Below are 12,398 nucleotides of genomic sequence, written 5' to 3' on the forward strand. Positions count from 1 at the left end.
TCGTCCATGTTGCAGATGGTGAAGGTGAGAGCGGTCGCCGACGAGCTCCAAGGTCGTTTCCCCGACAGCGCCGTGGAGAAGGCTTCCAAGGCCGCCCTGCAGTCTCTGTTGGACCAGCACGACGTGCTGAGCCAGGACTTGGAGAGAGAGCTCTCCTCCCTCACGCTGCTGCGCCAGTACGCTCTCAGCCTGCTGCACGACGTGGAGGTGCCTTCGCCCACGACGGAGCAGGATGAGCGGCCCAGCCTGAAGGAGATCCGAGCTGTTCAAGACCAAATGGAAAGGTGGAGACGAGATAGACGAGAGCTTGCGTATTAAGATAACATCTAACTAGTGGTGTTGTTTTAATAGACGTGTGTTTTTTGATTCAAATAACAAATAAATTGTCATTATTTTGATTGAAAACATTCTCAACTATTCATTCGGAATCTTAATAGAGTCATTTTTGTCTTCGTCTTCAGCCTCCTGACACAATCCAGGACCAAGCGGGCTCAAACAGCTCAGGAACTGAGGGACCGAGAGGAAGTGGAGAAGGAACTTAGCGTCGTGAAAGCCTGGATCCAGGAAACCAGGGAGCTTCTTCTGAATCCCACACCGGATATTGATTCTCTGCTGCGGGAGCTTGAGGTACATCTCACCTCTAGAAACACGAATATATCGACTTCCTAATCTTCCGGTCGTCCTCTAAACATTTTTATTTGACTGATATTATTTCTGAGGAAAGGTTACATGGCTTCCCTCCGTTTGTTGTTTTTAGGTGGTACATGAAGAAGTGATCACGTATCGTCAGAACGTGGAAAAACTAGCAGAGCAGCAGCAAAGCAAATATCTGGACCTCTACACCATATTGCCCTCTGAGATCTCCATGCAGCTGGCGGAGGTCTCACTTGCATTGGGTGCCATTGAGGATCAGGTACGGTGTAATTTTAATAAGCTTTCAATGCAAACAAGATCACAGTGTTCCTCAATTGTCCTAAGGGAACGCCAACGATCCGTTTCTAGTCACGTGGCGTTTGTTGACGTTCGTTCTAGGTTCTTTCGAAAGAGAGAGAGATCCAGAAAACCCGCGAAATAAAAGAGGACTTCAGCTCTAGAATCCACGACGTCTCCGAGAAACTCAAGGCGGTCTCGGCTAAATTCAAGGAAAAATCTCCCGACGTGGATCACGCCAAAGAAGAGGTCAAGGTGGGCGGGGGGCGGCTCACTTTGCGCTTGAACCTACTGCGAATGTGTAGTTGATACAAATTAGCTTACAAGTTCTGATGTTCTCTGTTTACATTTCTTCAGAGTCTGGCTGAGGACCTGGACGGTTGCGGTCGCACCCTCTCAGACATGGACGCTGCCGTGCAAGAGTTTGGCCGCAGGAACCCCCTGCTGGCCAAACAGCTCAGTGACGCCATCAGCAAGCTGTCGGAGATGCATCACCACACTACACGGCTCGCAGACTGCAGGAACAACTGGCTCAAAAAGGTTTGCAAATGTTATTTTATTTTATCCCACAACGTTCATAAAGGCGACACTGTTAGGCATTCTTTTGTGTTGTGCTGTGACGGTCTCTCTCTCTCTTATCTCGGCTTGCCCAGGCTGTCTGCTACTTAGACGAGTACAATGAGATGCTGGACTTCATTGTGAGGTGGTCGGAGAAAGCCAAAAGCCTGGTGAGGGCGAACATCATCTGGAACTCCTCCGTTCATCTGCAGGAGCAGATACGAATGTATCAGGTGAGTCGGGGGCTCCAGACAGGCATCCCCACGGGTTCTGTTGGGAGAAACCAATGCACATATTTTCATAAAAAGGCCCATGAAGGGAACAAGTTGCCTCTTCCCACCGGGAGGCCATACCACACATGCCGTCCACGCCTATCATTCGCTGCCTTGTGGCCTTGCTCTCTAGGCTGTCCTACGAGAGTCTCGGGAGCTCCACGGAGACCTGGAATCAATGGCGGAGAAGGTGGACCTTCTGTCTGAGGTGCTGCAGGTCGAGTCCATGAGCCAGCAGGTTTGTGAGCTTAGTCGACACACTGAGGAGCTGCAGCAGTGCATCAAGACACGACTGCAGAGCTTGGAGGATGCAGATAAGGTACAGAGAAGAAAAAAGACTTTTACAAATATCTCTTCATGTTTTTATTATATTTGACTAGTAGAATTTCCCTTAATGAGTTTTAGTACTTCTCTCTCGTACCTTAGTGATAAATATACTGTATAATTGACTTGTGTATTATATGTCCTCAGAGTATGGAAGCCCTAGAGTATGAAGTCAAGGCTCTACATGTTGCTCTGGAGCAGGTCCAAGCCACACTGACCTCCCCAGAGTTGGCACGCCAGAGCCTCAAAGAACAGCTGGCTCAGAGACAAGTAACCACACCGCATTAACATAATCCATAACACCGCATGTAAATGGTCATAAAAAGCACCTTCGGATGCTTTACAGTTGTAAACGCTCCGTGCTTCCGCAGCGTCTGTTGGCGGACATGGAGAGCTTCAAGCAGCAGGTGCAGGCCGTGCAGCTGTGTCAGAGCGCTCTGCGGGTCCCAGAGGAGGTGATGCCCAACCTCGCCATCTGTCGCACGGCGCTGCGTCTGCAGCAAGAGGCCAGTCAGTTGCAGCACGTGGCCATTCAGCAATGCAACATCCTACAGGTACAGTGGTAATGCAACATCCTACAGGTACAGTGGTAATGCAACATCCTACAGGTACAGTGGTAATGCAACATCCTACAGGTACAGTGGTAATGCAACATCCTATACGTACAGTAGTAATGCAACATCCTACAGGTACAGTGGTAATGCAACATCCTATACGTACAGTAGTAATGCAACATCCTACAGGTACAGTAGTAATGCAACATCCTACAGGTACAGTGCAATGCAACATCCTATACGTACAGTAGTAATGCAACATCCTACAGGTACAGTAGTAATGCAACATCCTACAGGTACAGTGGTAATGCAACATCCTACAGGTACAGTGGTAATGCAACATCCTATACGTACAGTAGTAATGCAACATCCTACAGGTACAGTGGTAATGCAACATCCTATACGTACAGTAGTAATGCAACATCCTATACGTACAGTAGTAATGCAACATCCTATACGTACAGTAGTAATGCAACATCCTACAGGTACAGTGGTAATGCAACATCCTACAGGTACAGTGGTAATGCAACATCCTATACGTACAGTAGTAATGCAACATCCTACAGGTACAGTAGTAATGCAACATCCTACAGGTACAGTGGTAATGCAACATCCTACAGGTACAGTGGTAATGCAACATCCTACAGGTACAGTGGTAATGCAACATCCTACAGGTACAGTGGTAATGCAACATCCTACAGGTACAGTGGTAATGCAACATCCTACAGGTACAGTAGTAATGCAACATCCTATACGTACAGTAGTAATGCAACATCCTACAGGTACAGTAGTAACAGTAGTAATGCAACATCCTACAGGTACAGTGGTAATGCAACATCCTATACGTACAATAGTAATGCAACATCCTACATGTACAGTAGCCATATTGTCCTGCATTCTCACGCAGTTGCACGGTGTCTGTAGAAAGGCACGGCAAGCAACTTGCTGCCAAGTAAAAAAAGCTTCAAGACAATTAAAGAAAATGTCACTTGAACTGAAGAGTTCATAAGGTTCTCTGCATATGTATTCTCGATCCAGGAAGCAGTGGTGCAGTACGAACAATACGAACAGGAAGTGAGAGACCTCCAGGGGCTGATCGAGGAAGCGCACCGTGTCATTCAGGACCGACCGATCCCCACAAACAACATCCAGGAGCTGCAGGCCCAGATCCTTCACCACGAAGTACAATACATTCCTTCACCTTCTTTCTGACCAGCAAGGAAGAAATCTTCTCACAACTACATTATAAGTTGCACATTTTCCATTTCATTTTTTTTTTTAATAGGAACTGGCCCAGAAGATCAAAGGTTACCAAGAGCAGATCGCCTCCCTGAACTCAAAGTGCAAGATGCTGGCCGTGAAGGCCAAGCACGCCACCATGCTGCTGACGGTGAGTGACGTGGAGGGACTGCAGGAGCCGGATGGGGAGAAGTCCAAGAAATCTTCAGCGCACGCCTTTATGGTAAAAGAACGCACTATAACATAACACGCATAACAAAGTAGTGATGACTGTCGGACGGCTAATAAACTCATTCTGCTATTTCTGGCTCAAGCTTAAATAGTTCTGAATAGTTTTATCCCTTTAATTTGTACTAAAGAAAACCTTTTGCCTGCTTTTATTATAACATATGTGTGTTTTTAAAAAAAAAAGATGCATTGAGCCACTTTTAACAAAAAAAAACACACAAAAAAAACACATTGCAGATTTATTAATCTTTCCCAATCCATCGTGCACGTCTGCTCTTCTGTTGGTGTGTTTCTTGCATGGCGTGTCAGATGACGGCCGGCCGCTGTCACACCCTCCTCTCTCCTGTAACTGAGGAGTCTGGGGAGGAGGGCGCTAACAGTGAGGTCTCTTCTCCTCCGGTCTGTCGCTCTCCTTCTCCCATCTCTTACACTGAAGCCAATGTAACCAAGGTATCTGCCTTTCCCTCTTCCTCTCGATCCCCTCATTCTGGTCTTTCAGCTACATTTTACATACCCCATTAATAAATGCAATTAATAAAAGAAGAAGGCAAAAAAAAAAGGGGAGTTTTAATCCATATCTATTCTCTTGCTGCACCTGCAAGCTCATCGTGACTGACAATGAATTAGTGGTTAAAGAAGTGTTTCTAACTGCCGTCTCTTTCATAACTAAATTTCTCTTAACCGCTGATTTCACTGTTTTAATGTTTTTTTTTTTTAGATGGGAAGAGGAACACTCACAAGAGCTCCGATCCAAGAATTGTATGACCCGGCATTTGAATCCGTGGCCAATTTGGATGACCTGCAGCGCTCGTGGGAGACGTTAAAGAATGTGGTATGTGTGCAACGAGACGTCCGCTAGTTTGTTGAATCGGGATAAGCACTTTTTAAATTGTCCGTTGGTCGTCCCAACAGATCAGCGAGAAGCAGCGGTCTCTGTACGAAGCTCTTGAGAAGCAACAGCATTACCAGGGTTCACTGCAGTCCATCTCCTCTCAAATGGAAGCTCTGGAGGGCAAACTGAGTGAGCCCCTGGAGGCGGAGAGGAGCCCAGATAGCCACATTAAGACGCACGCGGTGAGTCCTTAAAAGGTTTGATGCAAAGAGAGGAGGAGATTTTTAAAACGATGTGAGAACTCCATTGTAATGCAAAATATACTTGTTGGACTATGTCAAAGAAAATAATACGTTGCTAATGATACAGGGCTGTGGACAATATATTTTGGACCCCTCTTTGGGTCACCGCGTTTTGCATTTATAATATTCGAGGTTAAAGTGACGCCTCTAACAATGTTGTTCCCTCCAGGGTCTGATAAAAGAGATCCAGAGCGTCCAGGAGGAAATAGACAGGCTGCAGACCAGCTTCACGGAGGATCTGGCCTCTGATGCGGCGGACTCGGATGTGGCCGACCAGCTGGCCATGCACTCCTCCCTGGCTGTGTTGGCTGAGAGGATGGCCACCATCCACATGAAGGCCTCGGGGAAACAGCAGATACTGGAGGTATTTATTGTGAATATCGTGATATCGCGTTATTCGTCTTCGTGTCTCTATTACTGAATTAATAGACTGATGTGACATGTGATGTGCTCTGCACCCAGGAACGCATTAGCGACCGTCTGGAGGGTGAGCAGCAGGAACAGGCCATCCAGCTCCATCACAGCCAGGCAGACCAGCTGGACCAATGGCTGACCAGAATGCGCAGCGCTGTGACCTTCATCCTAGAACCTCAACCTCTAGAGGAGACGGATATGGAGGACCAGCTTTCTGAATGTCAGGTATAGAGCTCCCCCTGCTGTTCATTCAGAGCAATGGACGCAAGCGACGTATTTTAATTCATGTATGAATTAATTTATGAATATTTAGATTGATTAATAACGTATATGGAATAGCGAATTGTCAGGGATGGCAATACTATGAGTACTTTTGAAGAACTTAGATGTTCATTCATTGTTTCTGGTCAGCACACTTAATGCAAATGTGCCAGTGGATTAATTACATCCGTCTTCTACTTCAATATTTTGTTTCCTTCATCACTTATGGATAAATCCCAGTGGGACAGGAACCTGTTGGTGGGTAAGCAAGAGCATTAGAGGAGTTAAAGGGTCATTCAGATGGCCGGGCTCCTAAGCGACTGGAGGACTAGTCTTAAGCAGATTATGCAGATGTCTCTGTTTGACTGCGGCCTGTTAGCAGCACGGGGCGGAGTCGTCACAGGTTGTGGCTTTCAGACGATTATTAGAGCCCACTTCTGGGATTGGTGATAGAGCTGCTAGAATATCCAAGTAGGTGAATCCTAGAGAACGGGAGGGGGGAGTTACCCTCTGCCTTAGAAAGACCTGCTGAAGCTATCGGTAGCAGACGAGTGGCAGTGCTATTAGAATACAAATGCATCTTCAAACTTTGGTACAGCGTTCACCGATCGGCGGCGGCGACCGGTCTGGACTTAGAATGGTGATCTGTGCACGAGAGTTGCTTCTGAATGTACGAGTGAGAGCGTGGCGCGTGAAGGATTAGCGGTCATATGTTGCCCGGGAGGCGAGGTGTGCCGAGGATGAGAGCAGAGGGAGAGCTCTCGCTGTCCTGTGGCTGAGGAAAGCTGCTGGTGGTCTAGGGGGTTTAGCCAGACCCTGACCCCCCCACCCTCCCCCTGTCTGTCTGGAGAGGAGCGGCTGTAGGTGCCGAGACACCATGTTTGAGCTGGCCTCTCTCCTCCTGCTGCTGCAGGACATGCTGCTGGAGATTGAAGAGAAGGTGCTGGCCCTGTCGGAGCTGTCCATGCACAGCGAGAACCTGCTGCTGGAGGGCCGGACGGAGACCAGAGAGGAAGCTGAACATTTGGCCGGGAAGTTGCGCATGTTGAAGGGCAGCCTGTTGGAGCTGCAGAGGATGCTGCAGGACAAGATGATTAACATCCAGGTGAGCTGGCTCCTCGCTTCCAGGGCTCACGCGTGTGTGTGTGTGTGTGTGTGTGTGTAGGTGATACCAAACTGTTTCTCAATAGTCCCTTTTCACATTTGCCATGTTGACATGTTATTGGTGTAATTGATATAATTATGTGTGGTCCTTTTCAATTTAGTGTGTCAAAGTCATTCCAGTTAAGCCAGCATGCACAGAATCAGACCCCTGACCCACCTACATGGAGCAGGGTCATACTTTGTGTACACCTCCTTTGCTTTAGGATTTCCTCACAGCCACTGACACATTTGCAATGTATGCGTTTGATAGTCGTGCTTCCTTGCCGATGTGCATTACTGACATGCGTTGTCTGGTCCTACAGAGCTCTCTGCAGGAGCAGGAGGACAGTGGATCAGACTCCAGCCTCTCTCAGAGTCCCAGTGTGCAGGACTGGCTGGTCCAAGCCCGGACCACACGTTCCCAACAACACCAGGACAGTCTGCAGAGACAGAGGGTACACTTTGAAATGTGTTTTAGTACTCTGTATGCATGGGCATGCAGTGATTCCCAGTCCAACTAAACTGTTTTACATGGTTGCTTTGTAGGAACTGGAGGAGCAGCTTGCAGAACAGAAGAAGCTGCTTCAGTCGGTGGCCAGCAGAGGAGAGGAGATCCTCATCCAGCAGGCCTCGCCGAGCAGTGCCAGGTATCTTAACTCAAAACAAATAGTTAAAAGGTTAAGTAAAGGTATACGTAATGATTCCCGTGGCAGATTACAAATGGAAAATAATAAATTGCATGTCTTTGTCACCCACCGTGCAGCACATCAGAGCCGTTTTCACCGGCAGCTTTGGTTGAGAGGGAATCTCAGGCCGCCAGAGAGCAGATGAGGCAGAAATGGGAGAGCCTGAGACTCGAGCTCAAAACCAAGCTGCAGCTCCTGCAGAAAACCCTGGAGCAGGACCACAAGCAGCCGGTACGGACCCTGTTGTGTCGGTGTCGTTAGCTAAAGTCAAATGAAAGTGTATTTGTTTTTGACTCTGTCGTTGTTTTGTTGTTGCAGGTCTACTCCCGAGCTTCTCGCGTGACCACGGCTGGTTCTCTGTTCAAAGGAGAAACACGGGCTGACAAATCCTCCCTGAATACTCTGTACGACAGCTTCAGACAAGCCATGGAAGACATGACCACTCAGGTTTTTGACCATTTCTCTAACATTATTACACATCATTCCATGTGTAGTTCAACGTGCGTCGGCGGACATTTAGCAAACGCCTTTTTGTGTGTACGCAGGCCGGCGGTGGGGAGGCGCAGGTGGCGGAGATGGAACAGCAGCTCTACACGGCCGTGTCGTCCACCTCCTCCTGGCTGGATGGCGTGGAGAACAACGTCTTCTCCGGCTCGGTGCTGCTGGCCGAAAACCCAGAGACCCAGCTGCTGAAGCAAGAGGTACACTGGGGCTTCTTTAATTATTGCATACTATTTTTAAGTCTCCCGTTAACTTGTGATGTTTCCTTCAGGCCTTAGAGAACGACGTGAGGCACGTCACAGAGGAGGTGAAGCTCAGCCAGGCGCTGCTAGCCGGGTCTTCGGGCCTGAGGCAAGAGGACCGATCGCTGCTCGAGGACAACCTCGACTGCCTGAAAGAGAGACTGGGAGCTCTGGGCTGCGCCCTGGGGCGACGCTGCGACCGCATGAGGACCAGAGCGCACGAGCTCACAGACTACCAGGTCTGCTCCATATGTTGCAACTCTTACTTATTTCCCTTGTAAAACCCCAAACATTGGCTAATATAGACACAAGCGTGAACATGTCTTCATAGCCATACATGTACGGTGCAGTATTACATTGATCATAACTCCATGCACCTTTTATATAAATTGTCTTCTGTCAAATACAGACCGAGTTGCAACTTCTTCAAACTGCTTTAATCGAGACAAAGTGCCAGATCCTGCAGGCGTTAGCCGGAGCCATGGATAGACCCGCCTCGAGACAGCTGGAGGTAAAGAAAGCTTTGACGTCGACATGCATACAAACATAAAACGCACCGCGGGTTTGTGGTTTACGCAGCCAAAAGAAAGCATTGTCCATTCGGGAATCCGTTTTTCTGATCATTTATTGAACTAAACAAAACAAGCAAACAAACAAAAGAACAAAGGAACTCCTAACGCTGCCTCTCCTGCGCTGGTAAAAAAAAAACATATGCCTACCCAGGTGCATGCTGGTCCCGTACCTGCCTACTCCTACATATAACCACAGTGTTACCCAATTAACGAACGAATGAACAACCAAAAGACAAAATATATCTAGACAACAACAACAAAGAATTAAACTAAACCAAAAAACTATCACAAGAAAAAAGCTATTCTAATACATCAAAACATCTAACCTAAATAAGCAAACAACCTGAATGATTAAACAATACCACTAATATCAAATAAATAGCTCCAACACTTAAACTTCAATACATCGTTACGCATGTCGTTTTTTTTTTCCTCAGGTTATCGCCAGTGCCGAAGAGAGCCTGAAAGACTTTGAACACAAGATCACGGAGCTCAAAACCAGAGGAGCGGCATTGCAGGCGGATCAGATATCAACAAACAAAATACTAAAACTCCAGGTAATGTGTGTGTGTGTGTGTGTGTATATATACATATCACTGACAGCTCTCACTAAAAGCATTTACATTGTGTGTGTGTGTTCTCAGGATTCCTACGAGGAGCTGGTGATGACGGTGGGTTCCCGGCGCAGCGGGCTGAACCAGAACATGGCGCTGAAGGAGCAGTACGAGCGCGCTCTGCAGGACCTGACGGACCTCGTGGACACGGCCAAAGACAAGATGGCGGCCGATCAGAGGATCGTCGCCAGCTCTGTGGAGGAAGTCCAGAATCACCTGGACAAACACAAGGTTTGGTCAACGTGGAGCTAGAAAAAGGCTTAATGAATATTCATAATCGACACCACTGCTCATTGATGCGTTTGTGTGTGTTTTCTAGGAGTTCTTCCAGGGTCTGGAGTCCCATATGATTCTAACGGAAACGTTCTTCAGAAAGATCTGTGTTCTGATGCTTCCCAAAGAGAGTCAGGCCCTGGAGGAGACGCTGGCCGAGGCTCAGAGCGTCCTGAAGGAGGCGCACAGCAAAGGGGTGGAGCTGGAGGGTCTCCTGGAGGCGAGAGAGAGAATGATATTTATTTTAACATTATTTTTTAGGCTAAATGGTGGACAAAATTATTTATTATTTGTCTCAAGCTTGAAAACTAAATCTTTTGTAGATTATCTTACACACAATGTATTGGAAAGCTTTTTCTTTCCTCCATGATACAGAGAGAGAGAGAGAGAGCTCAGCAGTGTCTTCATCTCTTCATCTTTACTTGTCAGCTTTTTCATATTCATAAATCCTTTTGTAATGTTTTTTTTTTGTTTTTTTTCAGACCTGGTGCCGCTTGGTGCAGGATTACCAAAGTCTGAACCAGCAACTGGCGTCAGTTGAAGGAAATATTCCCACTGTTGGCCTGGTGGAAGAGACTGAAGAGAGACTCGTGGACAGAATCTCATTATATCAGGTACAAGATCTGTAGGTATATGATCCTAAATAGCCTCCATGAGTCCCCTTGTTTTGTTCTGATCAATAAAGTCGGAATGACAGGAAGTATTCTGGTAGGATTTAATCTGTGGCCACGGAGGAGCCAAAGGGAATAGTGTATTTAATTCCCTCAGTCTCACTCACTTCCATACCTCCTCAGCTGGTGCAGCTCCAGCTACCACGTGATGTCTCTAAGATGCTGTGGTCTGCTCCTCTTCCCTTTCTCCGTGAAGGGTCTAAAGGGGAGGCTGACAGAATACCAGCACAAGCTCCACCAGGTGCTGGAGGAGGGCAAACATCTCTTGCTGTCGGTGTGCTGTCCCGCGCTGGAGAACCAACTGGCGCTGCTCGGGGAACACTGGCTCAACAACACCAGCAAGGTCAACAAGGAGCTACAGCGGCTGGAGGCCATCCTGAAACACTGGACCAGGTCAGAAACACATTAGAATCACAACTTCTGGGCACAGGAAAAAAACATTTTACCTTCGAGTGGGGTCTTTAAAATGAGGACGAGAAAAGACTGCACATGTGCTTCCTGAACTCATTGCATGACATTGTCCTACGATTGCATTGTGCTTTTTCCTCCTCCAGGTATCAGAGGGAGTGTGCAGAGCTGAGCGAATGGCTGCAGTCGGCTCTGGAGCGTCTGGAGTTTTGGAATACGCAGGCGGTGTTAGTGCCACAGGAGCTGGAAACTGTCAGAGACCACCTCTCTGCTTTCCTTGTGAGGCCACAGTCTTTATCTGTATTGATCCGGAGGGTCCGGCTTTTAGCAGCAACAGAGCTCCAACTGGGCGACATGAATGCAGATTTATAGACCGCCTCGTTGCTTTGTGCTCATAACTGAGCCACCACACTGCATATGGAGCCATGTGTCTGTTGTATAAGAGCATACTTTTCATTTGAAATAATAGCTTTTTTTTTTTTTTTTTTTAAATGTATCATAATAAGTTTAAATTGGATTTTCTATAATTATAACAGTGTTAGTAGCAGTGGACAAAGTACTCAAATCTTTCACTTTTTTAAATGTAGTAACCACATTGTAGGATTCAAAGTCCTGCAAGCATGAGCCTCAAAATATAACATCATTAAAAGTACTCTGAATGGCCCTTTTCAGAATAATTTAAGATAAATGTAGTACGTGATCTTTCGGTCAAGTTGTAGTTTCGTAAATGTACACATTTTTAAATGTACTAATTTCCCCAATGTTACTCTTGCAAAAAGCCGTACAAGTATTCAATATCATCCTAAAATATGCATTCCAGCTGTTGATTCTCGTCCCCTTCTTTTCTCAAGGAGTTTTCAAAGGAAGTCGAAGGCAAGTCCGGCCTGAAGGGCTCCGTGGTATCCGAGGGCAACCAGCTGCTGCGCCTGAAGAAAGTGGACACGGTGGTGTTGCGGTCCGACCTGGCACGCACTGACACTCAGTGGACTGAGCTGCTCACACGCATCCCAGTGGTCCAGGAGAAGCTGCATCAGGTACCGACCGTCACATGACTCAGCTGAGCGGCTCCCGGAGCAAAGAGGATTACCGACCGCAGAGGTTTTCAGCACGCGCGTCTGTTCTTCTTCGTTCTTCAGATCCAAATGGAGAAGTTGGCCTCCCGCCACGCCATTTCTGAGCTGTTCAACTGGATCTCGTTGATGGAGAATGTCATCGAGGAGAATGAAGAGAACCTCAAGAGCGCAGTGGGGTCCAACGTGATCCAGGACTACTTGCAAAAACACAAGGTAGCGGACTTTTGTTTTGAAAGGACAACGTGTGCCAGATGCATAACCTTTTTAGTAGTTTTTTTTTAGGGTTTACAAACTTTGAATT

General features: G+C 47.2%; 1 protein-coding gene across 6 annotated transcripts in view; it reads left to right on the forward strand.

Annotated features, from left to right (window-relative positions):
• Window positions 1-12,398, forward strand: part of syne1b (spectrin repeat containing, nuclear envelope 1b) — a 70,611-nt gene that overhangs the window by 42,716 nt on the left and 15,497 nt on the right. For all 6 annotated transcript variants that reach the window (XM_034562738.1, XM_034562739.1, XM_034562740.1 and 3 more), the window contains exons 80-111: window positions 16-284; window positions 462-627; window positions 758-913; window positions 1,033-1,185; window positions 1,288-1,470; window positions 1,584-1,721; window positions 1,894-2,079; window positions 2,232-2,354; window positions 2,456-2,638; window positions 3,677-3,820; window positions 3,924-4,100; window positions 4,415-4,555; window positions 4,824-4,937; window positions 5,018-5,179; window positions 5,409-5,603; window positions 5,702-5,878; window positions 6,828-7,019; window positions 7,381-7,512; window positions 7,604-7,704; window positions 7,821-7,974; window positions 8,062-8,190; window positions 8,289-8,444; window positions 8,516-8,725; window positions 8,896-8,997; window positions 9,496-9,615; window positions 9,703-9,903; window positions 9,992-10,165; window positions 10,428-10,559; window positions 10,813-11,009; window positions 11,171-11,303; window positions 11,876-12,058; window positions 12,161-12,310. In XM_034562738.1, the coding sequence (XP_034418629.1) occupies window positions 16-284; window positions 462-627; window positions 758-913; window positions 1,033-1,185; window positions 1,288-1,470; window positions 1,584-1,721; window positions 1,894-2,079; window positions 2,232-2,354; window positions 2,456-2,638; window positions 3,677-3,820; window positions 3,924-4,100; window positions 4,415-4,555; window positions 4,824-4,937; window positions 5,018-5,179; window positions 5,409-5,603; window positions 5,702-5,878; window positions 6,828-7,019; window positions 7,381-7,512; window positions 7,604-7,704; window positions 7,821-7,974; window positions 8,062-8,190; window positions 8,289-8,444; window positions 8,516-8,725; window positions 8,896-8,997; window positions 9,496-9,615; window positions 9,703-9,903; window positions 9,992-10,165; window positions 10,428-10,559; window positions 10,813-11,009; window positions 11,171-11,303; window positions 11,876-12,058; window positions 12,161-12,310 (5,133 nt within the window). The remainder of the gene's footprint in view (window positions 1-15; window positions 285-461; window positions 628-757; window positions 914-1,032; window positions 1,186-1,287; window positions 1,471-1,583; window positions 1,722-1,893; window positions 2,080-2,231; window positions 2,355-2,455; window positions 2,639-3,676; window positions 3,821-3,923; window positions 4,101-4,414; window positions 4,556-4,823; window positions 4,938-5,017; window positions 5,180-5,408; window positions 5,604-5,701; window positions 5,879-6,827; window positions 7,020-7,380; window positions 7,513-7,603; window positions 7,705-7,820; window positions 7,975-8,061; window positions 8,191-8,288; window positions 8,445-8,515; window positions 8,726-8,895; window positions 8,998-9,495; window positions 9,616-9,702; window positions 9,904-9,991; window positions 10,166-10,427; window positions 10,560-10,812; window positions 11,010-11,170; window positions 11,304-11,875; window positions 12,059-12,160; window positions 12,311-12,398) is intronic.

The sequence above is a fragment of the Cyclopterus lumpus genome, chromosome 22, assembly GCF_009769545.1.
Source record: "Cyclopterus lumpus isolate fCycLum1 chromosome 22, fCycLum1.pri, whole genome shotgun sequence".
Classification (NCBI taxonomy): Eukaryota; Metazoa; Chordata; class Actinopteri; order Perciformes; family Cyclopteridae; genus Cyclopterus; species Cyclopterus lumpus.